Source organism: Alosa pseudoharengus, unplaced genomic scaffold, assembly GCF_046254945.1.
Source record: "Alosa pseudoharengus isolate Yale_2024_CS ecotype anadromous, Long Island Sound unplaced genomic scaffold, YU_APseudo_1.1 YU_APseudo_1.1_scf_20, whole genome shotgun sequence".
NCBI classification, from domain to species: domain Eukaryota; kingdom Metazoa; phylum Chordata; class Actinopteri; order Clupeiformes; family Clupeidae; genus Alosa; species Alosa pseudoharengus.
Window position 1 is genome coordinate 2,892,273 of NW_027468664.1, and position 17,500 is coordinate 2,909,772.

The 17,500-nt window shown below is 42.6% G+C and overlaps 1 protein-coding gene across 4 annotated transcripts in view; it reads left to right on the plus strand.

Moving 5' to 3' along the window:
* The window catches only part of acsl5 (acyl-CoA synthetase long chain family member 5), a 34,173-nt gene that overhangs the window by 8,302 nt on the left and 8,371 nt on the right, over positions 1-17,500 (plus strand). For all 4 annotated transcript variants that reach the window (XM_076297249.1, XM_076297248.1, XM_076297252.1 and 1 more), the window contains 6 exons: positions 383-517; positions 715-849; positions 3,448-3,543; positions 10,974-11,046; positions 11,792-11,880; positions 12,194-12,310. In XM_076297249.1, the coding sequence (XP_076153364.1) occupies positions 383-517; positions 715-849; positions 3,448-3,543; positions 10,974-11,046; positions 11,792-11,880; positions 12,194-12,310 (645 nt within the window). The remainder of the gene's footprint in view (positions 1-382; positions 518-714; positions 850-3,447; positions 3,544-10,973; positions 11,047-11,791; positions 11,881-12,193; positions 12,311-17,500) is intronic.

The window sequence follows — 17,500 nt, forward strand, 5'->3', positions numbered from 1 at the left end:
CACACACACACACACATACACACACACACACACACACACACACACACACACACACACACACACACACACATATACACACACACACACACACACACAAACACACACACAAACACACACACAAACACTCGCGCACACACACACACACACACGCACACACACACACACACGCACACACACACACACACACAAACACACACACACACACAAACACTCGCACACAAACGCACACACACACACACACACAAACACACACACACACACACACACAAACACACACACACACACACACACACCATACACATGTAACACATGTGGCAACACTAAGGAGTGCTATTGACTGCAAGTGTTTGTGTGTGTGTGTATGTGTGTGTGTGTGTGTCAGACGGTGATATTCCACGTAGGAGGACGCGTTGGCTTCTTCCAGGGAGACATCAGACTGCTGCCCGACGACATGAAAACACTCCAGCCTACAATCTTCCCTGTGGTGCCACGACTGCTCAATAGGGTCTATGACAAGGTATTACACACACACACACACACACACACACACACACACACACAGACACACACACATACACACACTCACATCCCTCATGCACGCACACACTCACTCCCACATACATAACATCACTTTGTCTCCCTCACACACACACACACACACACACATACACACACACACACACACTGAGTGGTGTCTTGTGTGTGTCCCCTCAGGTCCAGAGTGGAGCGCAGTCTCCATTCAAGAAGTGGCTGCTGAACTTTGCTGTGGAGCGGAAGTTTGCGGAGGTCAAGCAGGGCATCATGAGAAACAACAGCATCTGGGACCGCCTCATCTTCCACAAAGTGCAGGTACCGCAGTGGACCAGGGCATCCTGCAGGGGGCAGTGTTCCGTGGTCACTCAGCAGGAGGACAGGATACTGATATGGGCCAGCCTTTCTGATAGCTGTTACGAGTTTTCGAATAACTGATTTGAGAGAGAGAGAGAGAGAGTGAGAGAGAGAGAGAGAGAGAGAGAGAGAGAGAGAGAGAGAGCATAGACAATGATGGTCTCTCTATCGTTTAACTATGGTGGTCATAAAAACGATCTCAAAATCATGGTCCGTTTGACGAAATGGAGCCCGGGGTGTTGCAGAAAGCAGACACAGTTTCAGCGTCAGACAGGAAGGAAGTCTGAGGATGCAGAAGTTCCATCCGTAGACAGTAACAGAAATGGACACAGCCACCCCACACAGCACTTCAGTAGAGACACAGGAAGCCATTTTAAACCCCTTTTCCGGACTTATTGTACTGCGCATCCTCAGTGTCAGTTGAGGGGTAACACGTAAGGGATAATGTATAGAACGCCGGTCATTACTGGGAAAATAAGTCCCGACAGGGCGAACCGGACCCCGACGCGCAGAGGAGGGGTCTTGTTCTGCCCTGAAGGGACTTATTTTCACAGTAATGACCGGCGTTCTATACATTATCCCGCTTATTATACGGCTACTTGCCAAAACAAAATAATAAACTCCCCACGATATCACTTTAGCCTACATAAGCTAGCCTATTTGTTACCGTTCATCGTTGCATTTGCTGAGAAATGAATAGTTCGCAACAACACACGCTGCTGAACTTGAATCAAACATTCTTTAAATTCTTTAAAAAAAACAGCCTGACCAGCTTAAGGTGGTTTGCTGGTTGACCAGCTTGTTAACCGGCTTGTTTGACCACCCTATGATGGTTGACCTGCTAGACCAGCAAAACTCTTGCGAAAAAATACCTTCAGCTGGTTTACCCAGCTTACGATGGTAATTCAGCTGGTTTTGCTTTTCACACCACCTCAAGCTGGTCATTTTAGCTGGTGTTGCTGGTCTATAGTGCTGTTTTAACTGTTTAACTGACCATTCCAGCTTATGTTGGTCATTCTAGCAAACTAGCATGACCAGCTTGACGGGCTGGTCAAAACATGACCATCTTGCACCAGCTGTATTCCCACAACAGGCTGGTCACACCAGCATGACCAGCTTCCTCAGATGGTCACGCCAGCATGTCCACCTGGTGGCCTAACCAGCTACACCAGCAGGGAAGAAAACCAGCAAAGACCAGCTAAAACCAACATAAGCTGGTTTCTAGCGTTTTTTTCAGCAGGGTTGTTTTTTTCCCTCGACGCTTTCTTAAATAGCTTATCCATGGACTTTCCCTTAGACTGGCTTCAGTTTCTTATCCAGAGAATACGGTTACTACTCTCATGTGCGACTGAACGTCGCATGCTCATGCCATCATTTTAGCATTGATTTTGGAAAATGATTACGGAGTCGTAAAGTGAGATGTGAGGTTATGACACCAGTCACACAATGTTGTATTTCTCTGAAAGTAGAAATTGTTCATATGAACTTTATTATTTATATTATAGAGGCTTAAAACACTTGATGTGAAGTTATTCCGCTGTCAAAGAGACGCCAACATGAAGGGGGGTCAATGGAATGCTAACTCCAGGTGAAGCCATATTGCCCTCAGAGCTTCCCATAGGGTGTACACTTTCCGAATGTTTACGAACCGTGCTTACATACAGTACAGTTGCCCTCAGAGCTTCTCATAGGGTGTAGACTTTCCGAATGTTTACGAACCGTGCTTACATACAGTACAGTTGCCCTCAGAGCTTCCCATAGGGTGTACACTTTCCGAATGTTTACGAACCGTGCTTACATACAGTACAGTTGCGTGCAGTGCAGTGCTGGAGACGCATCTCGTCCACTTTACGTCACCGTTGCCCAACTCAATTGTGGTCCGTTGCGTCGCGTTGCTCTTGTCGCCACCGTCGAAAAGTTCAACTTGTGCCACAACGGAAGGCACCAGCCAATCAAATTACGGTGATAGGCCTACTTCAAGGCATCAGCCAATCAAATTACAGTGATAGGCCTACTTCAAGGCACCAGCCAATCAAATTACGGTGATAGGCCTACTTCAAGGCATCAGCCAATCAAATTACAGTGATAGGCCTACTTCAAGGCATCAGCCAATCAAATTACAGTGATAGGCCTACTTCAAGGCATCAGCCAATCAAATTACGGTGATAGGCCTACTTCAAGGCATTTGCATAGTAGCTTCGTCCCGACCGTCGGGAACACCTACTGGCATGCGGTGACGGAACGCAACTGTGTGTAAGCACCGTTACCCGCTTAGTGCCCTCCTGCCTCATGCAGCAGAGAGCAGGGGATGAACCGGTCCAGTAGGGGGCACTCACGCGCTGGGTTTGAAGACACCATCTGGCGTGCAGAGAGCATGAGGATTGTGAGGCTTTTTTGCAGCTCTGTGATAATGTCAATCATTCATTTAGCAGGGCGACCAGGCCACCCAGACAAAACGTGAATGATAGTAGCTGACAGATGAACTCACACTTATACAATATGGTGTGTTTGTTTGGCTATGTTAACTCTTATTGTGTGTGTGTGTGTGTGTGTGTACAGGAGTCTCTGGGAGGTCGCGTGCGTATCATGGTAACTGGAGCTGCCCCGATCTCTCCCTCCGTGCTCAACTTCCTCAGAGCCTGCCTGGGCTGTCAGGTAAATGTCTTACTCAACTTCCTCAGAGCCTGCCTGGGCTGTCAGGTAAATGTCTTCCTCAGAGCCTGCCTGGGCTGTCAGGTAAATGTCTTGCTCAACTTCCTCAGAGCCTGCCTGGGCTGTCAGGTAAATGTCTTACTCAACTTCCTCAGAGCCTGTCTGGGCTGTCAGGTAAATGTCTTACTCAACTTCCTCAGAGCTTGTCTGGGCTGTCAGGTAAATGTCTTGCTCAAGGGCACAGCGGTGGAAGCTAGGAATTGAACCCACAACCCAGCTACTGCACGCTAGCCCAGCTCCTTAACCATTATGCTACTACTGCACGCTAGTCCAGCTCCTTAACCACTACACTACTACTGCACGCTAGCCCAGCTCCTTAACCACTACACTACCACTGGACACTAGCCCAGCTCCTTAACCATAGCCCTGAATATCATTTTAAAAGTAGTCTGACAAAGCTTATTGTTTTGTGACACAGCTAAACACTGGTACCTCATAGAACGTCTATAACATAGCCTAGGTGGTCGCAACTCACAAATGTAAAGCAGATAGAAAGAACTCACGCAAATCTAGCCTACAACACGCAGACAGCTTCATGCGCAGGGGAGAGAGCGCGCGCCCGCACTGTGCTTTATGATTGTTGGCTTCTGATGGTATCTTGCTAATTCACTGAACTGCATTAGGTAACACAAATGGTATTGCCTTTATCTTATAACTCCTTGTCTGAGCGACTACCAGACCTATGGTTTTTAAAAGTCAGATGTTCCCTGACATAGACATTTGAAAATTAAGAATGCTTATTGACTTGAAAAATACACAAATTTTTGCAAACTCCCTTCATTCAACCCTTGAAGACATTGCGATCTGGTGCGCTATGTAGATCGTTTCTCGTACGTGCTTTTGCGGGATCGAATCCAGTTTAATGCCAGTTTTCAAAACATATATTTTTTTACATGTCTTTTGTCCGAGTGGCTGTAATGTAGCCAAAGCTCATGGCGTATGAAAAGCGACTTCAAACCGCCTAAAACAACTTGTTTGTGAATGTCTGACAACTGCTGCAGCGCATGCACGCGCAAGGAAACCAGTAGGTGGAGAAACCAGAAGGCACACAACACCGGAACGATTTTAAGGCTATTTCGCATAGGCTACTCAATGGTGCTATTTCACACGCATTATAGTGACCCCCACTCACCGGGGTTAGGTGGAAGGTGTTAATAGATGATTGGCGTAGCCTACAGTGGACTAGGGCTGTCAAAATTGTTCAAAAATGACGTTTGAATATCCCCTCTAAAATAAACACATGTATTTGAATATATTGGAATATCTAGGCTATATTATGTCAGTGACGCGCATCATGTCATCTGTTTTTAACTTTTTATATGGTTATTGCTTGACAGGGGGGATCCCAAGCAGCTTTCAGCCATGGCATTTCCTAATTCACCCGACACTGATATTCAAAATGTTGAAACTATTTCAGCATAGCCTATAAGCAGTTTAATTAAATGTAATGTTAGTTGTAAACAAACGGGCTACTTCGTGAGGCTTGGCCTCACAGATGCGCTCGTGCCTTAAATGGCAATACAAATATTCACGATAGGCCTAAGTTATTAACTGACCGCCCGATTCACGTTGGCTGGGGGGCAGGGGGGGCCATCAGACATTTGTTCCCAAGGGTCTATGAATTGTTAATCCGGCCCTGCCCCCAACGAACGCAACTTTCCACCTCTGAGACAGCTTAAAGGAGAATTCCGGTGTGATATTGACCTAAAGTGTGTTGAAACATGATACCGAGTGTGAACGTATGTCTCATAGCTCACCTCTGCTTGTCCCCTGCACTCAGAAATCTGGCGCTAGTTAGCCAATGCTACCAACACACTGTTTTTCACACAGTGTTTTTGCACACAGTGTTTCGTTGTGGTACCTCGGGCATCGGCCTAGCCATGCAAATAAATCACTGTTTTACACCATTTACGAGGCTCAAAGTAGCTCCATACTTCATTGGTAGACTTCCAAGGGCCTTGACATTTAAAACAAGGCGAGTACGAACAAACAAGTATGATAAGGGATCAGATTCCAAAAATAATTCCGTGAAAATGCATGGATTCCAGTTGCTGCTACTGGAAGCAACTGAATCCATGCATTTCCACTGAATTATTTTTGGAATCTGATCCCTTATCATACCTGTTCGTTCGTACTCGTCACTCGACTTATCGTGACTAAATTCAAGATGGCGTCGAACGGTAAAATTCCTTAAGGTACTGTCTGTATAAATCGTCTTGTAAATAAACTACCAGTGCTTTTTCAAAGTTCTCTATGTCTCGTTTTAAATGTCAAGGCCCTCGGAAGTCTACCAATGAAGTATGGAGCTACTTTGAGCCTCGTAAATGGTGTAAAACAGTGATTTATTTGCATGGCTAGGCCGATGCCCGAGGCACCACAACGAAACACTGTGTTGGTAGCATTGGCTAACTAGTGCCAGATTTCTGAGTGCAGGGGGACAAGCCGAGGTCAGCTATGAGACATACATTCACACTCGGTATCATGTTTCAACACACTTTAGGTCAAAATTATCCTTTTAAAGAAGTCTAGAAGACTCCTAACTCACTAAGACCTACTTACTGTAGGCTGCGCAAACCACAGGCCTTTTTTTTGGGCAAGCCTGCATTCGAGGCAGGCCTTCTGTTGAAGAATTTTATATAAATCCTGCGCAAACAGTAATCCTCCTACCCCCCGCTACCACAGCTGTGGATAGTGTGGCATGCTCACACTTTATGTCTCCTTCTTGCAAACTAGGCCTATAGCCCAACCATTTACGTCTTCAAAAAATAACAACTTGCCAGATATGCCTTCATATCTTTGGGCTTCATTCAGCATTTTGTTCTTCCACTGGAAATTACTCTTCTGCCTGCTGCATCCTTTCTTGTTGTTTAGAAAATGTTTGAGTTAATGCATTAAACATTGTTTGCTGGTAACCAGCCACAAATAGCTTACAGATTCTTGCGTGCGTACATTCTCTATTCTCTCCAAAATGTGCCTGTTTTATAGGCTGGCCAAGTGCGTAATTCTGCAGCATAAAGCAGAATCGTTACCTAAGATCTTTTGTGCAGATCATATTATCAAAATCAGAATCAGCCTTCTTGGCTTGGTTTGCGTAAACTAACAAGGACCCCCCCCCCATGAAAATCAAAGGCTACATATTCTCAGCTGACTCGTCAAAAAGTGCGCACCACCTTATTATTATCTGCAGGTGTGTGACTTACTTACGTGCACATGGCTGCAAATTGACTTTTAATTTATGTATTTTCTGCCTTGGGCATTTTAAAATATGGATGTATGATGGTTAGAAGTGTAAATATCAATTAGAAACCTAAATATATTTATAATTATTAATTTGCAAACAAATAACTGGCGTCAGTGACGTCTTTGACATGAAGATCCCCGGAACTATGCTTCTACTAGCATTCTACCACAGGTCGAGAGGTGTAGTTGTAACTACACAACTTTACGATAGTGGTTGCGAACGTTCGTTGCTACTATGGTTTTGGGAAACACTAACGTAGTGTAACGATGCATTGGACTATGTTAGTTCCAAATATGAATGTAATTCTGCGGCATAAAGCAGATGTATTTGTTTATTGTACAGAAAAATAAAAATGACATGTCAAGCAGTCAATTGACTACATTGCAGTCAAGAAGTAGGGCAAATTAATTTACGAAACCAAAACGTGGGTCATAGTTGTCTAAGCCTCTATAGCGTAGCCTGTTAAAAACGTCGCAGAAGCCTACCCAAGGCTACAGATTAATTCTGAACAGTTATTTCTCTACTGGCTCAATTATCACACTACTGTTTTGATTTGCGTAGTTGCGTTAACCCAACACTGACAATAATGTAGACAGCAAATTTCGATTTCGATTTTCGTTACCACCGTGTAGTGAAGCCTTAAGCCATACACAAGTAGCCTAAATCGAGGTAAATCAAGCTTTTTCAGAAGGGGCGGCAGGCAGAGCGAAAGTGGTACTAAAGCTTCACGCAGCTTCACGCCTCGTAATGCGTGACTGAAGTGGCCATTTGAAAGCGATGCCCACTGTAAGCTAAGCTTAACTAAGGTAATCCAGAGCTACAGTGACTTGTAGTCGACTGAGGTGAGAGATGAGTTAGATATAAAGCTAAGCTAAGCTAAGCCAGAGCCCGTCTACGGAGAGCCTGGCCACTCCGTATTAAGTCCCATTGTACCGAATTTTGGTTGCAGTTCCACCAGAGTTCCACTGGGGGCGATCGCCATGAGTGCAGAATGAATGGGAGTCAATGGAGCTAGACGGCTAAATTTGTCTCTTTCACCTGATTGTCGTTGACAAATCTCAGATTTGATTGTAGTTTGTATAACTTCAACATGGGTTATAGGTCAAAAGTTGAATGAATGAGTACTTATGTCCTTTTGATTTCTTACAGGTTGGGTCATTGTTGCCCATAACATGCTAGCATTGTGCTAATGAATGACGTCATTGACACGTTTGAAAGGCTTTTTAGAACAATTAAGTGACTTTAAAAAATATAATACTCCACCAAGTGTATTTTCTTTGCCTCCCCTTTCGAATACAATATTCAAATTACTTGAAAAAAAATTATATCCCGAGAAAAGTGGATTTTGAGGGGTACAGCTCCATAGACCATTCAATCTGCACTCGTGGACGAGCGCCCTCATGTGGAACCACAGAAGGAACTGCAACCAGCTCAGAAACCGGAAGTTTTCCGAGAGTGGCAGTTCTCCCCTTATTAGACATTCTCTGGCTAAGCTTAACTAAGGTAAACCAGAGCTACAGTGAGGTGAGAGATGAGTTAAATATGAAGCTATCCTAAAATAAACTAAAGTAATCCAGAGCTACAGTGTCTTGTATAGTCAACTGACATGAGAGATGAGTTAAATATAAAGCTAAGCTAAGCTAAAGTAATCCAGAGCTACGGTGCCTTTTATAGTTGACTGATATGAGAGATGAGTTAGATATAAAGCTAAACTAAGCTAAGCTAAAGTAATCCAGAGCTACAGTGTCTTGTATAGTCAACTGACATGAGAGATGAGCAGTGTTGGGTGTAACGCGTTACAAAAGTAATGTAATTACTGTAATATATTGCTGTTTGCGGTAACGTGGTAATGTAAGGCATTACAAAAAAAAATTGGGTAATATTTTACTCGGTACAAACTTCAGTAACGCGCATTACAATGCATTTAACACGAAATTAAGTGGTGTTTTGTTTTGATAAATATTTGCAAACACCACGCGAGAACAGAGAAAAAATCAGCGCAAAATAGTAGAACGTTATCTCCTGATACTGGTTGAATATGACTGCTGCAGCAGACTCGCAGGCGGACTCTATTTGCGGGATGGACATAAGCCTACGCTCATTATTTTCAGCTTGTCAGAGACAAGGCTATGAAGAACATAATAGTTAGTGCACTTTGTGTGCGAAACCGAAAGATCTCTCTATGCCTCGCGAAATAGCACAAGTAAATTAATGAAACATCACAAGTAGTGCCACGCTAATCTTTTTGATTCTTGATAAAACACAAACTATGCTGTTGTGCATGTCAGCTTTGTGCTGTGAACTTGAAGAGAATAAAGGGATAGAAATGCAGAAAAAGATTGTGTAGCCTGGCAGTGCCACTGCTCCCACGCGCATCACGCACTTTGCGTTGGGCACCAAAGGACAGAGGGGGCACCCAAATGTAACCAATGAATAGTAGCTTTATTGCAAACTGCGTTTCACTCTTCATCAATAACGTTTACAATGTCAAAATGCACTAACACGATGTTACATGCAAGTTTGATACCTTTTGGGTTCTCTCAATCACCACGTAGTACTAGAATTGGTGGGTCTTCAATCATTCGTTTTCCAAGCATTTAGGCTACATGAAGCACATGATATGCTGAGTCGACTGAAACGCATTCCATTCAGATAGCTAGGTGGATACCAGGCTCATAATTCACTTGTATTCGCAAAACGAAATGTGAAGCAACATGTCATTGCATACTTCCATTTCCAAAGCAATGAAGGTTGCTTAAAACAACTTAACATTGTGCATATTATTGTTAATATTGTGCTATCAATGTAACTCAAACAAATAAGGCTTGTAAACAAGAACTGGCAAAATGGCATTATGACAACGTAAAGATCAATGCTCTTAAAGTGACAGTGCACCATTTATAGGTAAAACAGCATTTCTTCAGAAATTAATGTTTAAAAACACACAGGTGTTTGAGTGTTTGAGTTATCATTTAAATGTCACTCACTCAAAGCCACTCACTTAGGGCACCGAAATGGCCAGCAGGCCACCATCTTGACACGACTTTATTAAAGGAACCGTATGTAAAAAATGTATTTCAATTAATCATAAAATTGCCCTGATATGTCACTAGACATTAAGAAATCATGTTCATTTCAAATACTTATATCACTGACAACAGTAGTCTGGCCAGGATATTGTCATTTAAAAAGTGAAGTTGCAGCCCTCAACTGATGTTCATGTTGTCATGTTGTGTTTTGGCCTAATGCGCCACCCTCCACCTATCTACTAATCACAAAGTCAGTAGTGTTTCGTCATCCGGTTGCCAACTCTGCCAGTCAGAGGGGAGGGGAAGGGGATACACCGCTCTACAGTAATTTGAAAGTGATTGTAGTACCAGTTTTGGCCACAATCTTACATACAGTTCCTTTAAGCTTTGATTTACAATATAGTAGGCTCTCTATTGATTTTAATGAGTAGGCCTAGGCCTTAAAGTTACAGTATTTCTATCACAATTTACCAGACTTTGACCTTTTGTCGGTTTTGAACAAAATTCTGATTATGATTGTTCCTTGTATTGCATCATGAGCACTGCGCCTATTGCATTCTACTGTTGTTAGCCTTAAGCCTAGCTCAGTCATTATGCTAAACCACATCTCCCTCCATTGGAAGAGCAAGCATTGAGCATAATAAACTGCATTTAGAATGGCAAATCCATATTTCTAGATATTTTGGTGAAAGTAACTTAAAAGTAATGCAATAGTAGTGTAATGCCTTACAATTCAGAGACAGTAATATTATAATGTAACAAATTACTTTGAAATGACAGTAATAAGTAATACATAATACATTATGATTTTGAAGTAACTTTCCCAACACTGGAGATGAGTTAGATATAAAGCTAAGCTAAGCTAAAGTAATCCAGAGCTACGGTGCCTTGTATAGTTGACTGATATGAGAGATGAGTTAGATATGAGATATGAGTTAGATATGAGAGATGAGTTAGATATAAAGCTAAGCTAAGCTAAGCTAAAGTAACCCTGAGTGCCTTGCATTGCTAACTGAGGTGAGTCTCTGTGCTGCAGATCTTTGAGGCCTATGGTCAGACAGAGTGCCTTGCATTGCTAACTGAGGTGAGTCTCTGTGCTGCAGATCTTTGAGGCCTATGGTCAGACAGAGTGCACGGCAGGCTGCACCTTCGCTGTGCCTGGAGACTGGACCTCAGGTGAGGACCACAATAACACACACACACACACACACACCATAACATCAACCTGTTAGACAGCAAAACGTATAGTAAAAGTATATAAGTATATTATAGTATAAGTATAAGTATATAAGGATAAGTATAAGTATACATACTTATACTATACATCAGAAACACACACACACCATAACATCAACCTGTTAGACAGAAAAAAATATAGTAAAAGTATATAAGTATAGTATAGTATAAGTATATAAGTATAAGTATACATACTTACACTTATACTATACATCAGAAACACACACACACACACACACACACACACACACACACACCATAACATCAACCTGTTGCACAGCAAAACGTCTAACATGCCAAACCTCTGTGTGTGTGTGTATGTGTGTGTGTGTGTGTGTGTGTGTGTGTGTTTCTGTGTGTTTGTGTGTGTGTGTGTTTCTGTGTGTGTGTGTGTGTGTGTATGTGTGTGTTTCTGTGTGTTTGTGTGTGTGTGTGTGTGTGTGTGTGTGTGTGTGTGTGTGTGTGTGTGTGTTGTGTGTGTTGTGTGTGTGTGTGTGTGTGTTTCTGTGTTTCTGTGTGTTTGTGTGTGTGTGTGGTGTGTGTGTGTGTTTGTGTGTGTGTGTGTGTGTGTGTGTGTGTGTGTGTGTTTCTGTGTGTTTGTGTGTGTGTGTGTGTGTGTGTGTGTGTGTGTGTGTTTATGTGTTTGTGTGTGTGTGTGTGTGTGTGTGTGTGCTTCTCTTCGCAGGCCATGTGGGTGCTCCCATCCCCTGTAACGTGGTGAAGCTGGTGGATGTTGAGGAGATGAACTACTTTGCCTCCAACGGAGAGGGAGAGGTAAGGCCTGTAACAGTGCATAAACACACACACACACACACACACACACACACACACACACACACACACAAAGAGAGAGCCTGTAACACAAGAATGGCTCCAACCACCGGCTCACTGAGGCTGCAATGAAGCTGTTCCTCCTACCTGCTAAGGTTAACCTGGAATAGACTGGCAACACACACACACACTGAGGCTGCAATGAGGCTGTTCCTCCTCAGACCACTGATCTAGTCTACATTTTAGCGTTTGTGTGTTCGAGTATCGAAGGAGGTGACTGTATGTGTGTGTGTGTGTGTGTGTGTTCATTCTGCAGGTGTGTGTGAAGGGTAAGAACGTGTTCGTGGGCTACCTGAAGGACCCTGAGCGGACCGCGGAGGCGCTAGACCCAGACGGCTGGCTCCACACGGGGGACATCGGGAAATGGCTGCCGGTCAGACTACAAACACACCTTTACACACTTTACAAACACAAACACACACACACTTCACAAACACAAACACACACACACTTCACATACACACTTTACAAACACAAACACACACACTTCACATACACACTTCACAAACACAAACACACACACACTTCACATACACACTTTACAAACACAAACACACACACTTCACATACACACTCTACAAACACAAACACACACACACTTCACATACACACTTTACAAACACAAACACACACACTTCACATACACACTCTACAAACACAAACACACACACACTTCACATACACACTTTCCAAACACAAACACACACACTTCACATACACACTCTACAAACACAAACACACACACACTTCACATACACACTTTACAAACACAAACACACACACTTCACATACACACTCTACAAACACAAACACACACACACTTCACATACACACTCTACAAACACAAACACACACACACTTCACATACACACTTTACAAACACAAACACACACACTTCACATACACACTCTACAAACACAAACACACACACACTTCACATACACACTTTCCAAACACAAACACACAAACACTTCACATACACATTTTACAAACACAAACACACACACTTCACATACACACTTTACAAACACAAATAAACACACTTCATACACACTTTACAAACACAAACACACACACACTTCACATACACACTTTACAAACACAAACACACACACTTCACATACACACTTTACAAACACAAACACACACACTTCACATACACACTCTACAAACACATACACACTCTACAAACACATGCACACTTCACATTTCCACTTTACAAACACACACACACACTTCACAGACTTTACAAACACACGTTTAAACACTGTACTGTATAAACACAAACATATTTTACAAACATACCTTTACTTACTTTTACACACATTTCTCAGCACTTGACATAAAAACCTGTTTATACCTTTACATGCCTTCCATAGACAAATGCCTTTCTACAAACCTCATCGCAGTCTTGTACAGTAAAGTTCTAAAGTTTTAAAGTTCACTAAAAACAAGTATAAAAAATTCTCTTTTGGTGATTTATTGTAATCTCACAATGAAAACAATGAGGACAAATGTATTCTGAGAAAAAGGAAAATCTCATAAAGAAATAATTATTTTAACAAAAACACGTTGCCCACAATTATTGGCACGCCTGCTTGAAATTGCCTCCCTTTGCCAATAAACCAGCTTGTAATATTCTCCTATAACATCCCATAAAGTTGGAGAATGCAAAGCAAGGGATTTAAAACCATTCAAAACCATTCCTCTTTACAAAATCTCCCCAGATCGTTTGGATTCCAGGGGTCTGGGATGGCGATGGCAGATTCTCTTCTTGAACTCACCCTACTGTGTTTCCATGGGGTTTAGATCAGGGGACTGGGATGGCGATGGCAGAAGCTTGATTTTGTGTTCAGTAAACCATTTTTGATTTGATCTGGACGTTTGTTCTGGTTCATTGGCCTAAAGAATGACCCTATCATGACCCTCTTGGCAGACATTGACAGATTTTCATTGAAAATGTTCAGGTTTTTCTTGGGGTTCATGATACCATGCATATAAGGTTCCCAAGGCCTTTGGGAATAAAAAGAGCCCCACAATATCACAGCCCCTCCACCAATTCTCATTAGGCATGGGGTTCTTTTCAGTATAGTCATTCCTTTAGGTACACCAAACCCACCTAAAGCGTTTCTTGCCAAAGAGCGCAATTTTCATTTCATCTGACAATAGACCACAAATCCAGACAAAGTCACTGAAGCATTAAGTAACTCCTGCTGGTTACATTGGCAATTAAATGACAGGAAAGGCTTTTACCTTGCATGCCCTCTAAATAATCTATTAGCACTAAGGTCACTTTTAAAGATTTTTTGGGGGACTTGGTGACCCCAAGATGATTCCTTTTTTTGTAACTCTCCAACAGTGGTGTTTCTCTCTTACCATCCTCCATACTGTGTGTGGGGCAAGATAAACACACACACACACACACACACACACACACACGTTTACCATCCTCCATACTGTGCGTGGGGCAAGATAAACATTTGTGTGTGTGTGTGTGTGTGTGTGTGTGTGTGTGTGTGTGTGTGTGTGTGTGTGTGTGTGTGTGTGTGTGTGTGGGGCAAGATAAACATGTGTGTGTGTGTGTGTGTGTGGGGCAAGATAAACATGTGTCAAAGTCAAAGTCTGCTTTATTGTCAATTTCTTCAAGACATACAAAGAGATCAAAATTACGTTTCCCACTATCCCACGGTGGAGACAAGACATATTTTACCAATTAGGTCCACAGACAAACATAACATTCAAGTAAACAATACAAAAAGTAAATAAGAAGGCACATACAATGAAGAAATAAGAGCAGCAAAATTTGGGTTGAAATTGTGCAATTGTGCATACAGTAGATATGTGTGTGTGTGTGTGTGTGTGTGTGCATGGGGCAAGATAAACATGTGTGTGTGTGTGTGTGTGTGCGTGGGGCAAGATGAACATGTGTGTGTGTGTGGGGCAAGATAAACATGTGTGTGTGTGTGTGCGTGGGGCAAGATGAACATGTGTGTGTGTGTGGGGCAAGATAAACATGTGTGTGTGTGTGTGTGTGTGTGGAGATAAACACGTGTCTTTTGCCAAGCATGCTTCTCACATTTCCAGTTGATTAGAACCTTTTAAATATTGTTAAATAATTAAATAATTATATAAATAATTTAAATATTGAATATTTAAAGAGGAAAAAGCTTTTGTTATATTTTGTATATAAGATTTGCTAGGGCTGCCAATAACCAATCGTCATTGAGGGCGACATGTTTTTGTTTTTTTTATGAGACTTTCCTTTTTCTCAGTATAAATTTGCTTCCCTTCAAGGTTGGAATTGTCCTCATGGTTTTCATTGTGAGATTACAATAAATCACCAAATATGTTTTACACCCGTTTTTCGTCAACTTTATTGAGGGTGCCAGTAACTCTGGAGGACTGCTCTTGTCACTATGTTGAACATGTGCGCATATTTATCACAATCTATTGAAAAATACAATAGTCAAATGTGTTTGTTGGGAGGAAGGGGTTTGAGGAAAGTAAAGTGTGTGTGTGTGTGTGTGTGTATGTGTGTGTTGAGGAGGGATTTAGGGGATTAATTGTTGGTTCATTTTATTGCTTTTCTAATTTCTCCAGGGACCTCTCAGATCTAATCAGGTTATTGTCACATACCCACATGGGATCTGTCACCTCGCAAGCCCGACACACACACACACACACACACACATACCCACATGGGATCTGTCACCTCGCAAACCTGACACACACACACACAAATGTGCACTCACTCACCTCGCAAACTCCAGCACACACACACACACACACACACACACACACACACACACACACTTGTGCAGGCACACACGCACACTCACTCAACTTGCTACCCCAACACACACACACACACACACATGCATACACACATGTGCGCACACACAAACACATACGAATGTGCACTCACTGACCTCTCAAGCACAACACACACACCCAAACACACACACACACACACCTAAACACTCATTCACCTCACAACCTGACACACACACTCACTTGTTAACGCAAAAACACACACACACACACACACTTTAAACACTCATTCACCTCACAACCTGACATACACACTCACTTGTTAACGCAAAAACACACACACACACACACTTACTTAAAGGTGCTCTAAGCGATGCTGAGTAAGGTCACTTCTGTTGACTTTCAAACAAAACAGAGAGCTAGCTCGCTACTTCCTTCCCCTCCCTCCTGGGCTGCTCCCATGCAATTGAAACTCTCCTAAACGTGCATCTCGTCTGTGAAGTTTGTTATGTTTTCATAGGCTAGGTTTGCCCAGGTTGTTTTTTTTTGCCGTTCTTGGAGCCTGGGCTGTCCCAGGGTTTCCGTTGTCCGGTAATTACCGGACATTGGCCGGAAAAAAAATGAAATGTCCGACAAAATTAAATCTCTCCGGTCAAATTGTCAGATTGAAATTGGCTATCCCGTCCCCTAACGCAATCTGAATTTGAGAATAAGTCTTAATACGTAAACCTATATTATACGTCCTCTGTCTGTTTTTAAATGAACAGGCTCTACCGTTTGAAAAGTAAGCTATTAAACAACACGCATAGCCTATGCTGCATTTCAAATAGGAAGCGCACGCTTAAAACGTGTTAAACAACGAACGAACAAATGAGTGAGGCGGTTCAAACATGGCCAGGCCCAGGCAGACTAGCCTTAAAAGTTTTTTCAGAGGCCAGACTTGATGGATGATGATAAATTGGTAACGTCTGAAGCCTCAGATGTCCGGTCAACTCCACCACCACCAGATAAAAAGCAGAAGTGTCGGGCGTATCTGTCGGAATCAGTGAAATTGGAAGTGGAGTTGAGGGGGGTGCGGCCGCTCCAAGACACTGTCATTCTCCGTGTAGCCTACACTGGACATGCAAAGTGTTCTTTACCCAAAGCATACAGTAGGCCTATGCGTTCTCTGTCTATGATCTGCAGGGTTAGGGCCTCCTCGACGAGGAGATTACTGGTCCGCGGATAATTTCTGGCACAATTAAACGGTATCATTGAACCGCGGCCGAAAGAAAAAGAAACTAAACATTTCCCAGAATAGGAAACATTTCTTGATTTATTGTTATCAAATAAAGAGCCATAGTATTAGGGGGTAGTGGTGTGAGCGCTCATTCTTGTATGTGCACATCTGTGTAAGTTAAACAGTCACCACTGGAGATGTGGAGAACGTGGGTAGCAGCAACAAACAACGTAGCCTTTTTAAAACAACGAACAAAGCGGACTCTTGCTGTCCATGAAAAGATACTGGCTAGATCTTGTTAGGCATGTTTAAGTTAGGCTAATGAACATGTTGCATTCTAGCTTGATTATGTCATTCTTAAGGTAGCCTGTCTCCAGTTTTCCTCAATTTGACTAATTAAGAAGATAATATATTTGACCGGCATATCATCAAAATGTCCGGAAAACAAAAAAACTGCCGGTCACTTTGACTTTGAATTTTTTGCCGGTGTCGTTAAAGGTGTGAAAGCGGTAAGAGAAAATCCACCCGGCGGTTTCGTGTAGACGTAGCCTCAATCTCTCCTAAAGCCTAAAA